Genomic DNA, 20,644 nt, shown 5'->3' with positions numbered 1-20,644 from the left:
CTTCATCATATTCCCCCTGCATCTCTTGCCCAAAACCTTCAATCTGTGTCCCCAGGTCCTTGTGTCATTAATATTAATAGGAACAGTTTTTCCTTGTCTGATTTATCTAACCCTTTCATAATCTTGTACACTTCTATTAAATCTCCCCTCAATCTCCTTTGTTCTAAGGAGAGCAAACCCAACTTTTCCAACCTAACCTTGTAACTAAAATCCCCATCCCTGGAACCATTCTGGTAAATCTCCTCTACACCCTCTCAAGGACCCTCACATCCTTCCTAAAGTGCGGTGACCAGAACTGGATGCAATAATCCAGTTGGGGCCTAACCAGAGCTTTATAAAGGTTCAGCATAACTTCCCTGCTTTTGCACTCAATGCCTCTATTTATGAAACCCAAGATCCCATATTCTTTACTAACCACTCTCTCAATATGTCCTGCCACCTTCAAAGATCGATGCACATGCACGCTCCCCCCGCCCCCCCCCCCCCCCCCCCCAGGTCCACCGTTCCTGCATACACTTTAGAATTGTGCTATTAAGTATATATTGCCTCTCCTTATTCCTTCTGCCAAAATGCATCACCTCACACTTGTCGGTATTAAATTCTATCTGTCATTTGTCTGCCCATTCTGCGAGCTTATCTATATCCTGTTGCAAGCCGTTCATATCCTCACTGTTTGCCACACCTTCAAGTTTGGTGTCATTGGCAAATTTTGAGATTCTACTCTGTATTCTAAGTTTCAAGTCATTTATATATAGCAAAAAAAAAGCGATGGTCCCAGCACTGACCCTTGGGGAACATCATAGTCTACCATCCTTCAATCTGAAAAACAACCATTCACTCCGACTCGTTGTTGTCTATCCATAAGCCAATTTTTTATCCAGTTGGACACTGACCCTCCTATTCCATGAGTGTCAATTATGTTAAACACCTTTTGTGTGGCGCCTTATAAAACACTTCCTTAAAATCCATATAAACAACATCCACCGCATCCCCTTCATCAAACTTCTCTGTTACTTCATCAAAAAAATTCATTTAGATTAGTCAAGTGTGATCTGCCTTTTATAAATCCATGCTGGCTATCCTCAATTAACTCAAACCTCTCCAAATATCTATTGATTTTTTTCCCTAATTATTTTTTCTAGGGCCTTCATGTTATGAAGGCCGTAAATGTCGACTATCGCACCTGGGAGTCACTAGCTGGTGAAAGAGGGAAATGGCGACACAACCTGTGGATGGGTGTACACTACCATGGCGACCAGTTGCTACTGCAGCTTGGCACCAGGGGCCAGCATCAAAAACAACTCACAGCGTCACTTGGCAGCTTCACGTGCAGCACTTGTGGCAGAACCTGCCTCTCAAGGATTGGCCTTCATAGCCATCAGCAAAGGTGCACCAAGAGAAGACACCCCACCTAAATGGATTGGTTGCTGGGTGTCCGTCATCTTTCATAGATGGAAGGATACCAACCAACCATTGTTTCTAAAACCTTACCCACAATTGATGTTAAACTAACTGGCTTATAGTTGCCAGGACTGCCCTTACTCCCTTTCTTGAATAAGAGTGTCATATTTGCCAATCTCCAATCCTTTGACACATCCCCCATATCCAGGGAAGATTGGAAGATTATGGCAAGCCCTTCTGCTAACTCCATCCCCACTTCCTGTAGCAACCTGGGATGCAAGCCATCTGGACCAGGTGACTTATCTATCCTAAGCATAGCTAACTTTTCTAGTATCTCCTCCCTCTCAATTTTTACCCTATCCATTGCCTCTACTCTCTCCGCTTCTACCGATATTTTGTCAGATTCCACTTCCTTCGTGAACACTGATACAAAATACTCATTAAATATATTAGCCTTGCCCTGCGCCTCTAAGCATATATTACCCTCTCTGTTCTTAATAGGCCCCACTCCACCCCTTACTGTCCGCTTACTATTTACATGCCGGTAGAAGATCTTTGGGTTCCCTTTTATGTTGACTGCCATTCCATTCTCATATTCTCTCTTTGCCAGTCTTATTTTCCTCATCACCTCCCCTGTCAACTTATTGTATTTGGCCTGGTTCTCACTTGAAGAATTCACTTGACATGCATCATACACCCTCTTTTTTTGTTTCATCATAATCTCTATCTCCCTCATCATCCGGGGGTCCCTGCTATTTGTTCCCTTACCTTTCACCCTTGTTGGAATGTACCTGGCCTGTATGTGAAGCATCTCTTCCTTAAAGCTAACCCATTGTTCCGATGCAGCTCTTCCTGTCAGTTGTTGGTTCCATTCTACCCTGGCTAGATCTCTTCTCATCGCATTGAAATTAGTACTCTTCCAATCTGGACATTCTAACTCATTTCGTTCCTGCTCTTCCGCATTACTAGTCTAAACCTTGTGATATGATGATTACACTTACCTAAGCGCTCTCCAACAGACACTTGGGGTCCACTGACAGACACTTGGCCCACCTCATTTCCCAGCACCAGATCCGGCAATGCCTCCTTTCTAGTTGGGCTGAGAACATACTGATCAAAAAAGTTCTCCTGAACACATTTCCAAAATTCCTCCTCCTCCTTACCCTTTACTCTAAAATTATCCCAATCGATATTTGGGTAATTAAAGTCCCCCAGTATCACCACTCTATAGTTTTTGCACATCTCTGTGATTTCCCTGCAGATTTGCTCCTGTCTCTTTCTATCATTATTTAGAGGCCTATAGAATGCCAGGAGTCAAGCTTTGAGGACCTGGATTGCAGTGCCGCAAGTAACGTGATCATCCCCTTTTTGCTTCTCAACTCTAACCAAATGGATTCTGCCCTTGCCCCTTCAAGGACATTGTCTCTTTCCAACACTGCAACCCTAATCATTACTGCCACCCCACCTCCCTTCTTTTCTTCCCAATCTTTTCTGAGCACTTTATATCCTTACATATTAAGCACCCAGTCCTCGCCATTTTTAAGCCATAATTCCATTATTGCCACTACATCATATTCTCATCCTGCTATTTGTGCTTGTAGCTTACCAACCTTATTCACCACACTTTATGCATGAGAATGTTGGTTGCTGAGTAATGGGTTTGGTAAATTGAGGAGTGTCTGTTGCTAATGGTGCAGTGGGTAGAATATGGTGTATGAAGATTGTATTCACTGACTTTGACTGCTTGTGTCAGGTCATTGAACTTCTTGCGGCACTGCAATCCAGGTCCTCAAAGCTTGACTCCTGGCATTGCCCTCCATTGCTATCTACTCCCACTGCCTTCTGAGCATGTGCGTGGATGGCCTGTGGATGGATTCATACTTTCCACCTCTTCCAGCAAGGTTTCCACTACAGCAGCCAAAAACTTTGGAGCCCACTTTCTCTCGTGTTGTGTCTTTCTTCAATGTTTGACAGGTCAGATTCACTCCTGCATGACTACCATTCCTGCTCCAGCCACAATGCACCTCCCATTTAAGCAGTGCAGGCTAGCTTTTACTGGTGCTAACCATTCACAGTATTGACCCTTGTTCAGGGATCCAGCCAATTCACAATGTGATTAACATTGGCAAGGTGCTCAAATCATTTAAAAATAAAAGCAGCACAAAGTTGATGTGCTACCTGCAGTGCAGTCAACAGGCCCGGGTTAGTCACGCACAACGATCCCTGCACTGGTTTTCAGGGCTATTGAATTTAGCCCCCAAAATCATTTACTTTGTCCACTGTCTGAATAATGGTGGAATACCAGTTTACCCAAAACAAACAATTTAAATAACAAATAAAAAATTGAATTGCACTCTTTCAGTTGCTCCCTCAGTACATGCACCTTGTAATATGATATTCAGCTTTACAGATCAGTAAGTTCCCAGGTTCAAGCCCTAGTTTGTGCTGATTACACCGATTTTAGTCTTGCTGCTGTGAAGAAATGTTAGGGGTAAAATTCAACATTGATGGGGTGCAAAACGGTTGATAGCAGATCCGTTGTCCATTATGGACCGATCCTGATTTTCTTTTCCAATAGAATGGAAGATCAGATTAGGTGTATAACAGGCAGCTTACTGCTATTGCCTGTTTTACACACATTTACGTTGAATTTTATCCCCACTGATTGGACACCAGGCTGTGAGAATAAGGAAAATTTGGAGGAAGAGTTGCATTGGGGCCCATTGTATTCAGCATCAGGCTTTGCTGTGACTTCCTCCCATAGAACAAATAACCTGCAGACTCACTGTGTAGGTTCAAAAATAGAAAATGACTGCTTGAGTAAGGTACCAAAGGGCTGCTGGCATCTTTGGAACCATACCCCAACAAAACTCATCTACTTGAGAAGTGGAAGAGGGAAATTTGAAATGAATACAGTGAAAATTATGTTCAACATGTACAGTAAAAGGTATTATCAGCTGTGCAATGAAGATAGTTGACACTAATTGTTGGATTTATAATGCTGTGGTGTTCATCTGTCACATTATAGAGTAAAGAAATTCCAAAACACTTACATCTATTTCTTGTATTTTGTTTCAATTTCAGGCTGAAATAAATCTTAAACGCTATCCTACCCCTTACCCAGAAGACCTGAAAAATATGGTGAAGTCTGTTCAGCATTTGGTAGGAAAACATAGTCAAGAAGGATCTGATGAAAATTCAACAGGTGCCGTGAATATAGAACATTCTGGAAAAGAAAAATATGGCCATAAGTGGCCTGTATCAGCAAAGGAAGTTACACTGGAGGTAACTGAGGAAATTGGCAAAAAAAAGCTTCATCTTAACTTTATTTTCCAGGTTTTATTGTCTAGTTGTCCTTCATGTTTCTAGCTTCATTGCTAAGTTACTGATCTCAGCCGTCATAGGAACGCATGGAGTGGAGTGGACTTTATGTGGGCGTAAAATTGGGATCGGTATCAACCATTATTTGAGTGCTACAAGTGTCTTTTCTTGACCAAAATGGCATTTGCAGCCTGCAGGCACACTTGTGGGGTGAGCCATGCCAGATGCCAAATTGATGAGGGCGTTAATGTCCGCACATAGTGAATGGCCGCCGGATGTATGCAGAGTGGGCAGAACATGATGTCAATCAGCATGCAATTCTGATTTGACACTAGCGGTGCTATTTTGGAGCTCAATGCTCCAGATAACACCCTCTCTTAAATTTGTACAGCAGAACACATGTTCAGCAGCAGGAAGGACCCCCACCAAAGCTATTTAAAGGAATCAATAACTGCTTATAGGTTAGTTGCTGGTTGAATTATACTGGCTACTGCTTCAATTCCACAATTGTTTGGTGCTTTTTGTGGTTGTTTAAAGTTGCAGAACTCTACAGAGAGTGGTGTAGAAGTGCTGAAGGAGCTTTTGCTAACTTCAAGGCTTGGGCCAAATCACTTGTTCTCAGACATGGGTGAACTAACAGGCATTCCCTTTAGAATACACAATGACTTGGAGAATGAACAAAGGGCAGGCAGAGCAGGAAAAATTCTTGAAGAGGGAAGAGGAGGATTGGGAGAAAGCGTATCAGCAGGAGGCCCTATATGCCCAGGGTGGTCAGGGAGCAATTCTCCTACCTGAACCTCAGTGGGGATTAACGTACAACATCTGAGCTTCAATAAGGATGTCCACACTGAAATCTGTCACCTGCTGCAGCCACAACTACAGCCTCAGAACAGGGCAAGGACCACATTGCCAGTGGCTGCGAAGATTACTATGGTGAAAAACTTTTCTGTCTGGCTCCTTCCAAACTGGAGATATTTGCAACATCTCGCAGTTTTCCATCCACTGTTATGTAAGGGAAGTATGCGTCCTGATTAATAGAGATTATTGGTAGGTGAGTAATGCGAGTGTGGTAAATTGAGCAGTGTCTGAAGCTAGTCATTCAATTGGTAGGGTATGGTGTTTGAAGATGCATTCACTGACCTTGACCACTCATGTAAAGTCATTGAGCTTCTTGCAGCACTGCATCCATCATAGGACATCTCTCCTCCTTTCCACCTCCTCCACCAAGTGCAGCATCCAAGCAGGAGTAGACAATACAGCCCCTCAAGCCTGCTCTGTCATTCAATAAGATCATGGCTGATATTTGACCTCAGCTAATTTGGGGTTCTGCACACTCTGAAATACATAAGCTCTAATTAGAAAGGACAAGCTAACAATATCGCAGGCTGTAGTCACTGCCATAGCACATGAAGCCATGAGCAGACAGATGAAGACACTGACTACCCAAATGGCTAGCCTTCAGTTAAGCCAAGAGAAAGGCAGCAGGGTTGATGCAGTGAAAGAGCAACAAAAGAACGCATACCAGACAGAGAGAAAGATGTTCAGGAGCTGTGGACAACCACATGTATTCAGACAGAGGGAAATGTCTGACATATGGATCAACCTGCAGAGCTTGCGGAAAGATCAATCACTGGGAAAAGGTATACAGAACAAAGGAAGAAGGTGGTAGACAAGCCACCAGCGATACAGCAACAGGGCAAATGAGTAGGAAAAGAAACCAAAACATTCATACCCTGGAAGATGATGAGTTTGAGAACACAATAGGCATAGGAACCATACAACTGCATGAAATGTCTGGATGGGACAGTTCCCAGAGAAAAGAAATTCACACAACTGTTCAGATCAAGAAGAGGGTGAGAAAAAGCCCGCAACGATAAATCTGAAGGTGAAGCTTGACACCGGAGCACAGAGTAACATCATCCTGTTCAGATCTTTCCTGAAAATTTGGAAGAAAATGGTTATCCAAGGAAAGGTGCTCTGAAACTGAACGCCAAGCTAACGGCATATGGGGGAACTGAGATTCCACAGCTAGAAACAACCCAAATCAGAGCAAAATACTGCAGATGCTGGAAATCTGAAATAAGAACAAGAAGTGCTGGAACCACTCAGCAGGTCTGGCAGCATCTGTGGAAAGAGAAGCAGAGTTAACCTTTCGGGTCAGTGACCCTTCTTCGGAACTGACAAATATTAAAAATGTCACAGGTTATAAGCAAGTGAGGTGGGGATAGGGCAAGAGATAACAAAGGTGAAGGTGTAGATTGGACAAAGCCATATAGCTGACCAAAAGGTCATGGAGCAAAGGCAAACAATATGTTAATGGTGTGTTGAAAGACAAAGCATTAGTACAGAAAAGGTGTTAACGGACTGAATATTGAACAGCAGCAAGTGCAAACATGAAAAAAACAGTGGGTAAGCAAACTGAACAAACTAAGATGAAATGAAATAAATGCAAAAAAAGGTTGTAAAAAATGTAAAAAAGAAAAAAAAAGAAAAAAGAAAAAACTGAAAATGAAAGTAAAATGGGGGCTGTCATGCTCTGAAATTATTGAACTCAATGTTCAGTCCAGCAGGCTGTAGTGTGCCTAATCGGTAGATGAGATGCTGTTCCTCGAGCTTGCATTGATGTTCACTGGAACACTGCAGCAATCCCAGGACAGACATGTGAGCATGAGAGCAGGGGGGAGTGTTGAAATGGCAAGCAACCGGAAGCTCAGGGTCCTGCTTGCGGACTGAGCGGAGGTGTTCCGCAAAGCGGTCACCCAGTCTGCACAGTTGAGCAATTGCGAACAGCTGCAGATTATCTCAGTAAACCATGATGTAAAGGAGGCAACGCTGAGGGTTAAAAATAGTACATCCATTGAAAAGCACCCTCCGATCAGAAGTAAAGAAGGTCTGCTACAAATGTACCCAGAGTGTTCTGATGAGATGGTTGGCTGCTTTGAAGATTTTGACTATCACATCACTATTGACACAGCAATAAAACCAATGATTTATCCCCCATGTAAAATGCCAATAGAACTAAAAGGAAAGCTTGAAAGAGAGCTCCAAGAGATGGAAGAAAAGGTGATCACCAGAGTCACAGACCCTACAGATTGGGTAACTTCCATCATGGTGAGAGAGAAGCCAAATGGATGGCTAGAATTTGCCTGGATCCCAAAGATCTTAACCAAGCAATAAAGAGGAATCACTACCCAATTCCAACACTGGAAGAAATCACACCAGCACTGGCAGGGGCAAAAGTTTTCAGCAAGCTTGATGCCAGAAATGGCTACTGGAACGTGAAGCTTGATGAGGGATCTTCACTATTGACTACATTCAACACACCTTTTGGAAGGGTCAAATTCCTGCGTCTACCTTTCAGCCTTAAAGTGAGCCAGGATGTGTTCCAGCAGAAAGTAGACAAGACATACTGAGGATTTAAAGGAGCAGTGGGTATAGCAGGTGATATCCAGATATATGGTGAAGACGGAAAACATCATAACTACATGAAGCCATGGAGAGAACCAGGAAAGCCGGGAACAAGCCAAACGTAGACAAATGCATGATGAAGATGACAGAATGCCAGTTCTTCAGAATGGTGTAAACACCTGATGGAGTCAAGCCAAGTCCTGAAAGAATCTCAGCTATCTCTGAGATGGAAGCCCCAAGAGATGAGAGATTTGAGAAGTTTCCTTGGCTTCATCCAATACATGAGCTCCTGCATACCGCATATGTCAGTACACACAGCAAACCTGTGGAAGCAGATGAAAGATGTTGAGTACCAGTGGTCAGAGTCACATGACAGGGGTTTTGACTGTTACTGACAGGTGGTAAGAGGTGTGGGTGATTCCCACTGTTCACCTCCCAACTGACCGCAATCGTATTTTGTTTAAAATGACGAGTCAGCCTAAGTGTTTTTGGGTCAAATAAACAGACAAAAGACAGGTTTTCTTGTAGGTTTAAAACAGGAGATGAACTAGTTATTGAACAATATTCATACCCGAAACATTCGCAAAACCACACACGCACGCATCCACTCTCGTGTTCGTGGTTTGCGGTAAACCTGTTGAATCTTCTAAGTAGGACAGTCTCTCTTAAAAGTGCAGGCCTGGGTGTTTGTAGTCTTGAACTTGTTGAGGTTCTGTAGATTTCTGGTGGTTAAAATTTAGACTGGAGGTGGTAGTCACTTTCACTTCTCTGCTGCACCAAGTTGAAGTGTAGAATTAGCAGCAGGGCTTCTTCTTACTGAGGCTGGATCTTTCCACAACCCCTGGCTGGACTATCTTCTGTGATGTTGCTGTGATCTCTCCCTTTCTCTCCAGAGAGTTGCCTTTTCAGGTAAAAATTCATCACATTAGTATTTCTGTTATTTGACACATGGCCTTCTCCCTTGGTGTGACTACACAATGGACCAGGATGTGGACTCCATGGCTATCTATTAATGTTTGGATGAGTATCATCCTGTTATAATGTGTCTACTTCACATTTTGTTTCAGAAGTAATCCATTCAATACAAGAATGTCTCTTGATGGTTTCAGGATGGATGTAGTCGACACCTCTTAGCCTGGAATGTATCTTTTTGTCCTTTCAAGACAATGAAGTAGTGTTTGAATACACAGGCCAGGTTATCTGACCTTCAGTGGCCATCTTGCAGTACATGGTCCACATTTTTTAAAGGAAAAGTCAATTTCAAAGAGTGCACATTGAAGAAAGTTCATATCCTAAAAGCTAGAATATGATATGTCTTTACTGGGCATGACACAACAAACTCAAAAGGGTGGTATGCAAGATGACAAATCTGTCCTACAATGACAGGAAGAAACCTGTCACTCTGCAAGTAGGTGCTTCTAAAAAAAGACTGGGAGCAGCCCTGGTACAAGAAGGAAAGCCAATAGCATTCACATCCAAAGCACTAAAATCAGCTGAGACCAGATATTCCAACATAGAAAGAGAACTTTTGGCAATCGTGTATGGATGTGAGAAGTTCCATACATTTCTCTATGGAGAGTGGAGAGTGATCATCGTCCACCTGGAGCAGATCTACAAGAAAAATCTATGTAAAGCACCAGCAAGACTGTAGAGGTTACTCTTGAGGCTTCAGAGTAATGATTTCACTCTGAAATACAAGCCAGGAAGAGAAATGGTGCTGGCAGAAACCTTATCTTGGCTGTCACCAGAGGAGAAACATGAGATAAAAGATCTAGGTATAAAGATTCATTACCTAATGAACATAACACCACCAAAACTGTGTCAAATTAGAGATTGACCAGCAAAGTTGAGGAGTTACAGATACTTTCAGCAAGTAATCCAGGGATGGTCCGATAAGATGCAGCAAACACAGCCAGAAATATGGCAGTACTGGTCTACCAGAGATGACATCTCACTAGAAGATAGTGCTCTATGAGTCGGATCCAGAATAATCACATCCAAAAGTATAAGCTCAGAGTCAGATTAGCTGTGTACTGGATAGGCATATACAAAGACATCAAAAATATGATGTCTACATACAATGTATGCTACAAGTACAGAAACACATAGCATAAAGAAATGATAGCTACTAAAGTACCATCCAGACTATGGCATACTGTAGGAGCCAATTTATTCATACACAATCAAGAATGGTATTCATAGTCGCAGACTACCACTCAAAGTTCCCTTTTATCAGGAAGGTGAAAGACTTGAGAGGCACAACAATCATCTCAGCAGTACGAGTTCTGTTCGCTGAGCAAAGGATTCCTGAAAGATTAATATGTGACAATGGCACCCAATTCACGAGGAATTTGCTGACCAGTATGGGTTCAACACCATCAGCTCATCGCTACACTACCCTTGGGGACACGGATTTATAGAAAGACGCATCCAGATGGTCAAAAGAACCCTTGCGAAATGCCGAGAGATGAAGAAAGACCCAAATCTCGCCTTACTGGCACTCTGATCTACATCTCTCAAGGCTGACATGAAATCACCTGCGAAGCTATTGAATGGAAAAAAGTATATGTCAGTAACTGCCAAGCATGATGCATCCTCCAAGTGACCAGGAGGATGTGAGACAATAAGTCACTGAAGCAAAGGAGAAGGAGGTCAACACTTCAAGCATGCTAAATCCCTACCTGAGCAGTTGAAAGGACAAACTGTACATGTATAGGACCCAATCATGAAAACCTGGAGCCCAGCAAAAATTGTTGGTGAGGCTGAGACTCCAAGATCGTATATCATTGAGACCGAGTCCAGTAATCAAGTAAGAAGGAACAGAGTCCATATTCAATCTATGCCTGAGCTGGAAAAACAGATAAGACCATCAACAACACCGGAAACATTACAATCCAGCGAGACGTCACCAGCAAGTGACACAACATTAGTAACAGCAAGCACAACTCCTACAATACCAGGAGCAACACGCACAACACCACCTGTACAGCTTGGCAACTCATCACTGAGTGCAACGAATGCCAAATCTATGAGAATAGAGGCACAACATTTTACCACATAAGCGATAACGCGAATAATATTTTTAGAAGAGAAAACAAGCTATAAAAAACTCTAAAGGGGATTTAGTTTATTTCTAAAAGTCGATTGTCAATCTTCTTCAGTTAAGAAGAAAACAGTTAAGGATTGGAACAGTTACATTGATATAAAAGCATTATGCTTTTTAAAGAAAGAGGGATGGTATATATTGTTATATCATTCGTAAAGAGCTGGAACTAATTAACTGGGAACTAATTATTATGTGTAAATGTGTTCCAGTGTGCCGCATTCACTGCTGCACTGGAGTCATGTGATGCATAACACTACACCAATCTAAAGGAGTCTTTACCAAGCAGCATGTAGAGCTGTATGAAATACACAAAGATCTCCAGTATTTTTAAGTCTAAAGTGTGATTATTTCTAACTTGTAGGAACCAGAAGACGTAACAGGCGTTTCATTTGTTAATAACAGATTTGCGACGGAAAAGGCATGGTCCATACAGAGCAGGGCTTCCAGTTTTGATTTCCAGTCTCTGCTGAGTTCACTGACTTCAGCCATATTAGTACTAGGTGTCGCAATTGTCCTAAAATCTCTAGGGAGAGGGTGGGGGTTAAGAGGAGAAGCAGTCATAGTTTTTGTTCAACTGCTCTAAAATTAAAAAGGATGGCATCTTGTGAATGATTTTCAACTGCAATCCACCCATTTCATACCAACAAAATAGACAGCTGGTAGTTTAAAATTATCAGGGACTGGGGGTACCATCTCAGGCATGCTTCTAAATGGATGTACGGCACGTTTGCCTGCTTTAGGTGGAAGGCTGTTTAAATATGCAAATTAGGTCCTATGTTGTTACAGGAGGCCAATTGCAATTTTGAAGTACAGATAGGCAGGGTATGCACCATGCACAATCCCCCCATTTGTAGCAGCCAGTGAGCAGCCTAGCCAGTAGTCCATAAAAGGACGTCTGGTGGTCTCTGCACAAAAGGTCCCAAAGCATTTTTCTTTTATTCTTGCGTGGTCAGAAACCTCCTTTTAATTGCACACAAATATTGCAGCCCACTGCTATTCTGTTCACCATTCTGCCAGATTGGCTCCAACTCCCAGGAGCTGGCTGATTTGGTGTCTGTAGTTTGCTGGCTACATTCAAGTGAGTCCCAAACATGAAACTGCTTCAGGCCTTCCAACACTGGTTTCAGGAGGGTGGCCTCACTGCTCCACCAACTTCACAGCTATTTTCGGCAGCAGTCAAAAATTCTCCTTATGAAATTACTAATGGTCAGAATTCCTTCTAACACTCACTGTTTAGGCTTACCTTTAAGGAATAGCCACTTGGGTATGGTATAACCAGTGGAACTTTATTCTGCCATGAGTCAGCAGCACCTTCAGGAAAGAATGGAAGAAAAGTGGTGGGAAAAATTATTTATAAATATTACAAGTCAGGAAAGAATGAAAAGTTGGTAGAGAGGGTCTTATTCCAAAACTAGTTTTCTTCCTGTCATTGCAACACCTGTGTTACACGTAGGTGTAAGTAAGCCTTTCTTTTATATCTTGCCCTTCTTTGTTTCCTTGAAAGATCCACTTTTTTTCTTCTACAGAGATCCTTAGGAGACTCACCAAATGATCTGAGAATGGGAGAACTGCGGCCTACTCTTACTGAAACTCCACTATTCAAACCCAAAGTTGTCTTGTTGGGAAAAGAGAAGAAAGGTACAGTGTCAACTCAATGGAAGCCAAGAGTGTCCCAGGATATTGCATTCGGGAAAACCTCATGATGGAAAGGGATGGAGAGGGGAAATTGTCTTCTCTGTGGATAGAAAGGGCAGGAAATAACAGTGTTGGTCACCCACTTCTATAAATTTCTTATGGGACCAGAATTTGCTAAAAATGTTTCCATGGTAATTGTGCATCTATGGCATGTGTCATTATTATGGTGCAGAAATTTCTGGAAATAATGGCGAGTGACTTTTGCCATTACTTAGGCCATGCCATAATATCTTTGGGTTTTGCACTGCTGCACAGAGGCCCTCACATACACAGTTTAAAAAAGCTCCAGCCCACCATCAAAATCAATGGTGATCCCAAATTTGCTGAATTAATGCTACTTTGATCATTAACGCCACTTAGACTGTTATAGAATGACACTGGTGTGGCAAATTCTAATCAGTTCTCCAGCAAATTATGGTTTCAATTTGTCAGTAAATTTTGGCATTAGTCACCAACAATTCCATGCAGTAAATTACAGACTCATATGGTTTCAGTAAAGAACCTAATTAAATATTTATTTAAAGTTTATGTCTGAAAGATACAGTACCAAAGGTAGTCAGGAGATGAAAAATAAGGTGCAAGCTAGTAATAGCTGTAGGTCTGAAGCAATCCAAGAAAAAATATATATTGAGAATAATCACTGCACCCCACTCTTCAAGATTATCCCAGATATTGGGTGCCTAGGTTATGAGGAAAACCTAAGCATGTTGGGCTTGCTGTCTTTAAAATGCAAAAATTTTTAATATGAGCTAATTGAATTTTTTAAGATTTTGAAAGGGATTTATGAAGTTGATCCAAATAGCAAGGAAACAAGTTCAAAATTAAGCTTTCAAAAAAGAATAGTCAGACTTGTGACATAGTCTACTAAGGACGGCTGTTGAAACACATGATATAAATGGTTGACCAGCATCTGAAAGGGAAATATTGATTATCATTTTCATCAGAACCAGCAGTCAGGTTGGAAAAAAGCCTTCTATAAAACTGTTAACGGTAACTAGAGACATGGCAATGAAGACAAAAGAGGAGAGGAGAAAATAACAAGTAAAGCGTTCAAAAATGGCAACTACAGTGGAATCTGAGCAGGATCCCAAATGATCAGTACAATAGAATGATCACCACACACGAAGGCTGTGAGCAGACTCCAAGTTTGAATTTGAATTAAACGTTTAAGAATTCCATTATAATTAACTTCTAATATTCCTTCAATGGGCTTTAATTAATTGAAGTTGATCGTTTTCATGGGAAGGCATTTTCGCTGGTGCAACAGAAATTTGAGTAGCAGCTTGAGCAGCAAACTAGGGATATGAACAGTTGATTTGTAACAGCTGCTGTACTGCTCAAACTGTTGGTAGCCCACCAATAAATTGAGTCTACAACTCTGCTACTGGTTCACAGAAATCAGATTTAATATCATAAATGCTGAGTGCCAGCTCACAGCTTTTGGAATGCAACTTGAAAGAAAGAAAGGAAAAAATTGCATTTGAAAGAAAACTGCAAAAGGCCCTCAAACCCTCTTAATGTAAAACTCCAGGATATTACCGTCTAACACTTGACCAGTTGTTTTCCACAGAAGGAATTCCTATTGTGCTAACTGTTGAATCGTAACAAATAACAGAGTTATTTTACTGTGGTTGTTTTTTACCTTTTGATTTCATTTTCTTTTTTTAAGTTTTCTCCTCTCCTCTCTCTGAAGATACTGTTCCAGGGGTTCTACAGGTGCCGACAGTGCTCCAATACCACATTCAATCAATTGTTCTCCTTGAATGAAGCTGTGGCCTTGGAGTCTTTACAGTGAGCTAGCATCCATTCCCCATATAACTGTACTTTTCAACAGGGGTCACATGAAATCAATAGGAATGGGAACCCTGTCTGACTTTTCACCTCTCTAGCCCATGAACATGGAGACTAACTGTAGCACTCTGGGTGCTACCTCAGCTGAGAATAGCTAATTTGTGACAGGACAAAGGACAGTGATTGAATGCTGTCCTAGACAGAAAACTCATCTTCCACTGAACCATCAAGAAGCTCTGTTTTTTTATTTCTAATGAATACTGTATAATGTAACAAAATAACTACTCTCTAACTGTTTTACTCCAAAACTGTATTTTACAAATCTTATGATTTAGAAAATATGATTTTTAAAAATCTTTTTGATAACCAATGTAGATAGATTAATTCAGTATTCTTTTGTATGTTAGAATCAACAGATGAATCAGAAGGTGACAGAATCAACAACAGTGGCTCCTCAGGTACCTACTCAGACTACTCGCCTTCTCAAGGGTCTTCTGCTTCTTCTGGAGTACCAATTAAAGTCAGCACATTGCAGACTGCAGTCAAAGATGGTGTGGCAGCTTCCTCTTGGGGAAACAGGTGCGTGAGTTCCTTGTAAAGGGAATATCATAGTGTAGATATTATTAATTACCTTTTTAATCTTTGCACAGTAATTCTAGTTTTCTAATTGTTGGTTGGCATCCTTCCATCTATGAAAGATAATGGACACACAGCATTTAGGTGGGCTATCTTCTCTTGGTGCACCTTTGCTGATGGCTGTCCAAGCCAATCCTTGAGAGGCAGGGTCAGCCACAAGTGCTGCACATGAAGCTGTCAAGTGATGCTGTGAGTTGCTGTTTTTGACATTGGCGCTGTTGCCAAGCTGCTGCAGCAACTGGTCGTCGTGGTAGTGTACACCAGTCCACAGGATGTGTCGCCAGTTCCCTTTTTTGGCAGCTAGTGACTCCCAGGTGTGACAGTCGACATTTAGGGTATGTATATTTTATATATAGTATATATATTATAGTAGATAAATTGTTTTGTCTACTCTTCAAAAGGTTCCCTTTTTCATTGAGAAATAACATGAGACTTAAGGCCTAGCTGAACGTTGCAGTATTGCAGGACAAAACCAACGTTAAAATAGCATGAGAAAAGATCATAGAATCATAGAATAGTACAGTACAGAAGGAGGCCATTTGGCCCATTGAGTCTGCACCAGCTCTTTTGAATCACAACCCAATTTGTCCCACTTCCCCACAATTTCCCCATATTACTACAATGTTTTTCTCCATGTATTTATCCAATTCCCTTTTGTAGGCGATTATTAAATTTGTATTCACCACCCTATGAAGCAGTGCATTTCAAATCCTTGTTGCATAAAAAAACTTTTTCCTCATGTCACCTCTCAATCACCTTATATATGCCCTGTCTGGCTATCGACTCTTCAGCTTTTGGAAACAATATTTCTTTATTTACTCTATCTAAACCCTTCATTATTTTAAACACCTCTATCAAATCTTCTATTCACCTCCTCTACTGTAAGGAGAACAACCCATATAACTGTAGTCCCTCGTTCCTGGAACCATTCCAGTAAATCTCTTTTATACCCTCTCTAAAGGCTTCACGTCCTTCCTACATGAATAGGAAGGGAATAGAGGGATATGGGCCCCGGAAGTGCAGAAGGTGTTAGTTTAGGCAGGCTTGGAGGGCCGAATGGCCTGTTCCTGTGCTGTTTTGTTCTTTGTAAAATGTGGTGCCCAGAATTGTAGACAATACTCCAGCTGGGGCCAAACCAGTATTTTATATAGGTTTAGCATAGCTTCTTCGATTTGTACTCTGTGCCTCTATTTATAAACCCAGGATCCCATATGCTTTATTAACTGCTTTGTAATCCTTTCAGGCCACCTTCAAAAATTTGTGCACAAACATTTCCAGGTCTCTCTCTTCTTGCACCCCCTTTAAAATTGTACCATTTAGCATGTATTATCCCTACTCATTCTTCCTAACAAAACATATCACCTCATACTTTTTGGCATTGAATTGTCTGCCATGTGTCTGCCCATTCCAGCAATATGTCTATGTCCTCTTGAAGTCCATTACTCTCTTCTTTCCTGTTTACTATACTTGCAAGTTTAGTGTCATCTGCAAATTTCAACATTGTGCCCTGTACCCACAAGTCCAAGATATTAATGTACGTCAGAAACAGAAGTCGTCCTAGTAGTGAATCTTTGGGAACTCCACTGTATACCTCCCTCCAGCCTGAAAAGCAGCCATTCACCACAATTCTCTGTTTTCTATCCTTTAGCCATTTTTTAAACTATGCTATTGCCCCTTTTATGGGCATCAATTTTGCTAACAAGCCTAATATGTGGAACTTTATAAAACGCCTTCTGAAAGACCATGTACACAACATCAACTGCATTGTCATCAAAAACGCAATCAAGTTAGCTAAACATGATTTGCGCATAATAGATCCATGCTGACTCTCCTTTATTAGTCCATGCTTGTTCAAGTGGATGTTAATCTTCTCCTGGGTTATGGCCTGGAAGTGACAACATGCACTGTTGACCTCAGCAACCTAGGATGCATCACATCCAGACCTGGTGACTTGTCTACTTTGAGTACTGCTGGCCTTTCTATTACCTCTTTATCTATTTTTATCTAATTCTTCATTTACCATAGCTTTGGCAAATTCCTCTTCCTTGGTAAACACCAATGCAGTGTATTTAGTTATACAGCTATGCCTTCTGTCTCCATCAATAGATCTCCATATTGGTCCCTAATTGGCCCCACCACTCATCTGACCAGCCTTTTTACTATTAATATACCTATAGAAGACTCTCTTATTCCTTTTTCCAGTTTTCCTCTGTACCTTTTGTATTCAGATGAGGTAAATCAACAATTAGTGATCAGGTGGCACCAAGCTTTGGCTTTCAACTTTTTTGTACTTAAAGTTGATAAAGCACCAGGACCGGATGAGATGCATCCAAAGATACTGAAGGAAGTGAGAGTGAAAATTACAAAGGCACTGGTCATAATTTTCCAATCTTCCTTAGACTCGGGTGGTGGTGCCAGATGACTGGAAAATTGCAAATGTTACACCTTTGTTCAAAAAAGGATGTAAAGATAAGCCTAGCAACTACAGGCCAGTCAGTTTACGTTTGGCGGTGGGGAATCTTCTGGAAACAATAATTCGGGACAGAATTTATAGTCACTTGGACAAATGTCGGTTAATTAAGGAAAGCCAGCATGGATTTGTTAAGGGAAACCCGTGTTTAGCTAATTTTCTAGAATTTATTTGAAGAGGTAATAGAGAGTGTTGATGAGGAAAATGCAGTTGATGTGGTATACATGGACTTCCAAAAGTCTTTGAAAGTGCCATATAACAGGCTTTTCAGTAAAGTTGAAGCCCAGGGAATAAAAGGGACAGCAGCAGCATAGATATGAAGTTGGCTGAGTGACAGGAAATGGAGTAGTGGTGAATGGTTGTCTTTTGGACTGGAGTATGGTTATATAGTGGGGTTCCCCAGAGGTCAGTATTAGGACCACTGCTTTACTTGATAGAAATTAATGACCTAGACTTGGGTGTGCAGGGCACAACTTCAAATTTTGCAGATAACATAAAACTTGGAAGTATTGTGAACTGTGAGGAGGATAGTGATAAACTTCAAGAGGACATATATAGGCTGGTAGAATGGGTGGATATGTGACAGATGAGATTTAATGCAGAGAAGTGTGAAATGATACATTTTGGTAGAAATAACAAGGAAAGACAATGTAAAATAAAGGATATAATCTAAGTGGGGTGCAGGAGCAGAGGGATCTGGGGATATATGTGCACAAATCATTGAAGGTGGCAGGGCAGGTTGAGAAACCAGTTAATAAGGCATTCGGGATCCTGTGCTTTATAAATAGAGGCATAGAGTACAAAAGCAAGGAAGTTATGTTGAACCCTGATAAAACATTGGTTCAGCTTCAACTAGAGTATTGTGTCGAATTCTGGGCACCACACTTTAGGAAGGATGTGAAGGCTTAAGAGAGGGTGCAGAAAAGATTTCCGACAATGGTTCCAGGGATGAGGGACGTCAGTTACAAGGATAGATTTGCAAGTCGGGGTTGTTCGCCTTAGAGAAGAGAAGGTTGGGATGAGATTTGGTAGAGGTGTTCAAAATCATGAGAATCTGGATAGAGAGGAACTGTTCCCATTGGTGGAAGAGTTGAGAATCAGAGGACATCAATTTCAAGTGATCGGCAAAAGAACCAGAGGCGACATGAAGAACATTTTTTACGCAGGATCTGGAATGCACTGCTTGAGAGTGTGGTGGAGCAAATTCAATCATGGCTTTCAAAAAGGAATTGGATAATTATCTGAAAAGATTTGCATGGCTACAGGTAAAGGGTGGGACTTGCTGAGTTGCTCTCGCAAAGAGCAGCCTGGACATAATGGATCGAATGGCCCCCGTGTTGTAATCATTCTACGATTCTATGCAGATGTCTGGGATTGGGATACTCAACACAGTATGGTGTACTACCCCCCTGGTGCCATCTTACACCATACTCCGATGCTACTGGAGCCTTCTCTGCTTTGCCAGACTTTCCACGCTTGTTTCCCTCTCTGCTATTCTGCTATAACCACTTACGCATCTTATTGGATGCGTCTTTTCTTTCTCTAATCTCTGTTATTGCCTCTTTTTGTCACACCATTATCACTGCTGTCATTTAAACATCTGGCCTCCCCCTAATCACAGGACGTCTTCTTTTTCCTCCATCCCTTTTCCTTGGCTCTCTTCTGCCTTATAAGCTGTTCATCTGTAACATTTCCCAGTTCTGCTGTATGATCAACAACTTGAAATGTTAACCCAACATACCACAGATGCTACCTGACATGCTGAAGGCAGGATCAAAAGTGGAAAATAGACTAGAAATTGCTGCTGGCATTAATAGTGAACAAATGTTATTATGACATTGCTTCTGTACTCTGTTTTAATGGAATGCGTGAATGACATCATTAAACTGATGGACAGAGGAAGGTCACACGAATATGTTAATTGTTTATCTGTCACCACCACTAATTTCTAGACTTGCGTGTTTTTAAATCATTTGAAATGCATATGTAAGGCAGCATCTACAAGAGAAAAAGATTGTTTAATATTTAATTTTACCTTTCATCAAGACCTTAGCTCTGTGATATTGATTTGCCCTCATCCCTCTCAAGGCAACTTATAATTAGCATTGTTTAAAACAGTTACCTCAATCCAGGTGTTTCCCAGCCTACCACTGGGCTTTTATGACAGCAACAGATGTGGCAGTGAGCCATTTCTGCCCTTTGACTGGACAATACATTATTTTAGAAGTGCTATGAAAGGTTTTGAATCACAAGTTAAGGTGACAATTTGATGTCCTCTGGTGTTGCACATGGGGAGTAAAGATCAAGTATAGTATTCCAGCCAAGAAAAGTAGGATGGTGGGTGGATGACTGGTTAGGTAAGGGGGTAAGGGATGAGGAAGCACATGCGAGGGGAGAGTAAGAGAGGAACAAAGTAAAAGCAAGATAACAAAAGAGGATGGGGGAGAAGGAGAGGGATTAGAAGAGGTGGAGCATAGATGTAGCAGAGGGGCAATGGGATGGGGAAGAGGAGGGTGTCACTGGGGACTTCTTCTCTGTAGAAGATAGGGATTTATAATGGACCAAAGCTTATTTTCATCTTGGTGGAGAGGAGAGGCAGTTGCAAAGTTTTCAGTTCAGTGTGTGGAGGGACAGTACGAGTTCATTGTCTGTTCACAAGTGGGTAGAGGACATGCCCCTGAGGAGATTTTCCTGTCTGTGTAGGTAGGGGAGGCCTGAATAATTTCTCGACAAGTAGGAAGGGGAATTGCATCTCAGTAATGGACAAATTCATTTTCAGGAGAGAGATGGATCAAGTTTCTTTTTGCAGGGAGGGG

At 41.5% G+C, this 20,644-nt stretch overlaps 1 protein-coding gene across 1 annotated transcript in view; it reads left to right on the top strand.

The window, feature by feature from the left end:
- The window catches only part of lrrc7 (leucine rich repeat containing 7), a 278,045-nt gene that overhangs the window by 184,401 nt on the left and 73,000 nt on the right, over positions 1-20,644 (top strand). The window contains exons 15-17 of the mRNA XM_068036431.1: positions 4,486-4,686; positions 12,763-12,874; positions 15,130-15,301. Coding sequence (XP_067892532.1) covers positions 4,486-4,686; positions 12,763-12,874; positions 15,130-15,301 — 485 coding nt within the window. The remainder of the gene's footprint in view (positions 1-4,485; positions 4,687-12,762; positions 12,875-15,129; positions 15,302-20,644) is intronic.

This window comes from Heterodontus francisci, chromosome 8 (assembly GCF_036365525.1).
Source record: "Heterodontus francisci isolate sHetFra1 chromosome 8, sHetFra1.hap1, whole genome shotgun sequence".
Lineage (NCBI taxonomy): Eukaryota > Metazoa > Chordata > Chondrichthyes > Heterodontiformes > Heterodontidae > Heterodontus > Heterodontus francisci.
This window is presented reverse-complemented; position numbering and strand designations above follow the sequence as displayed.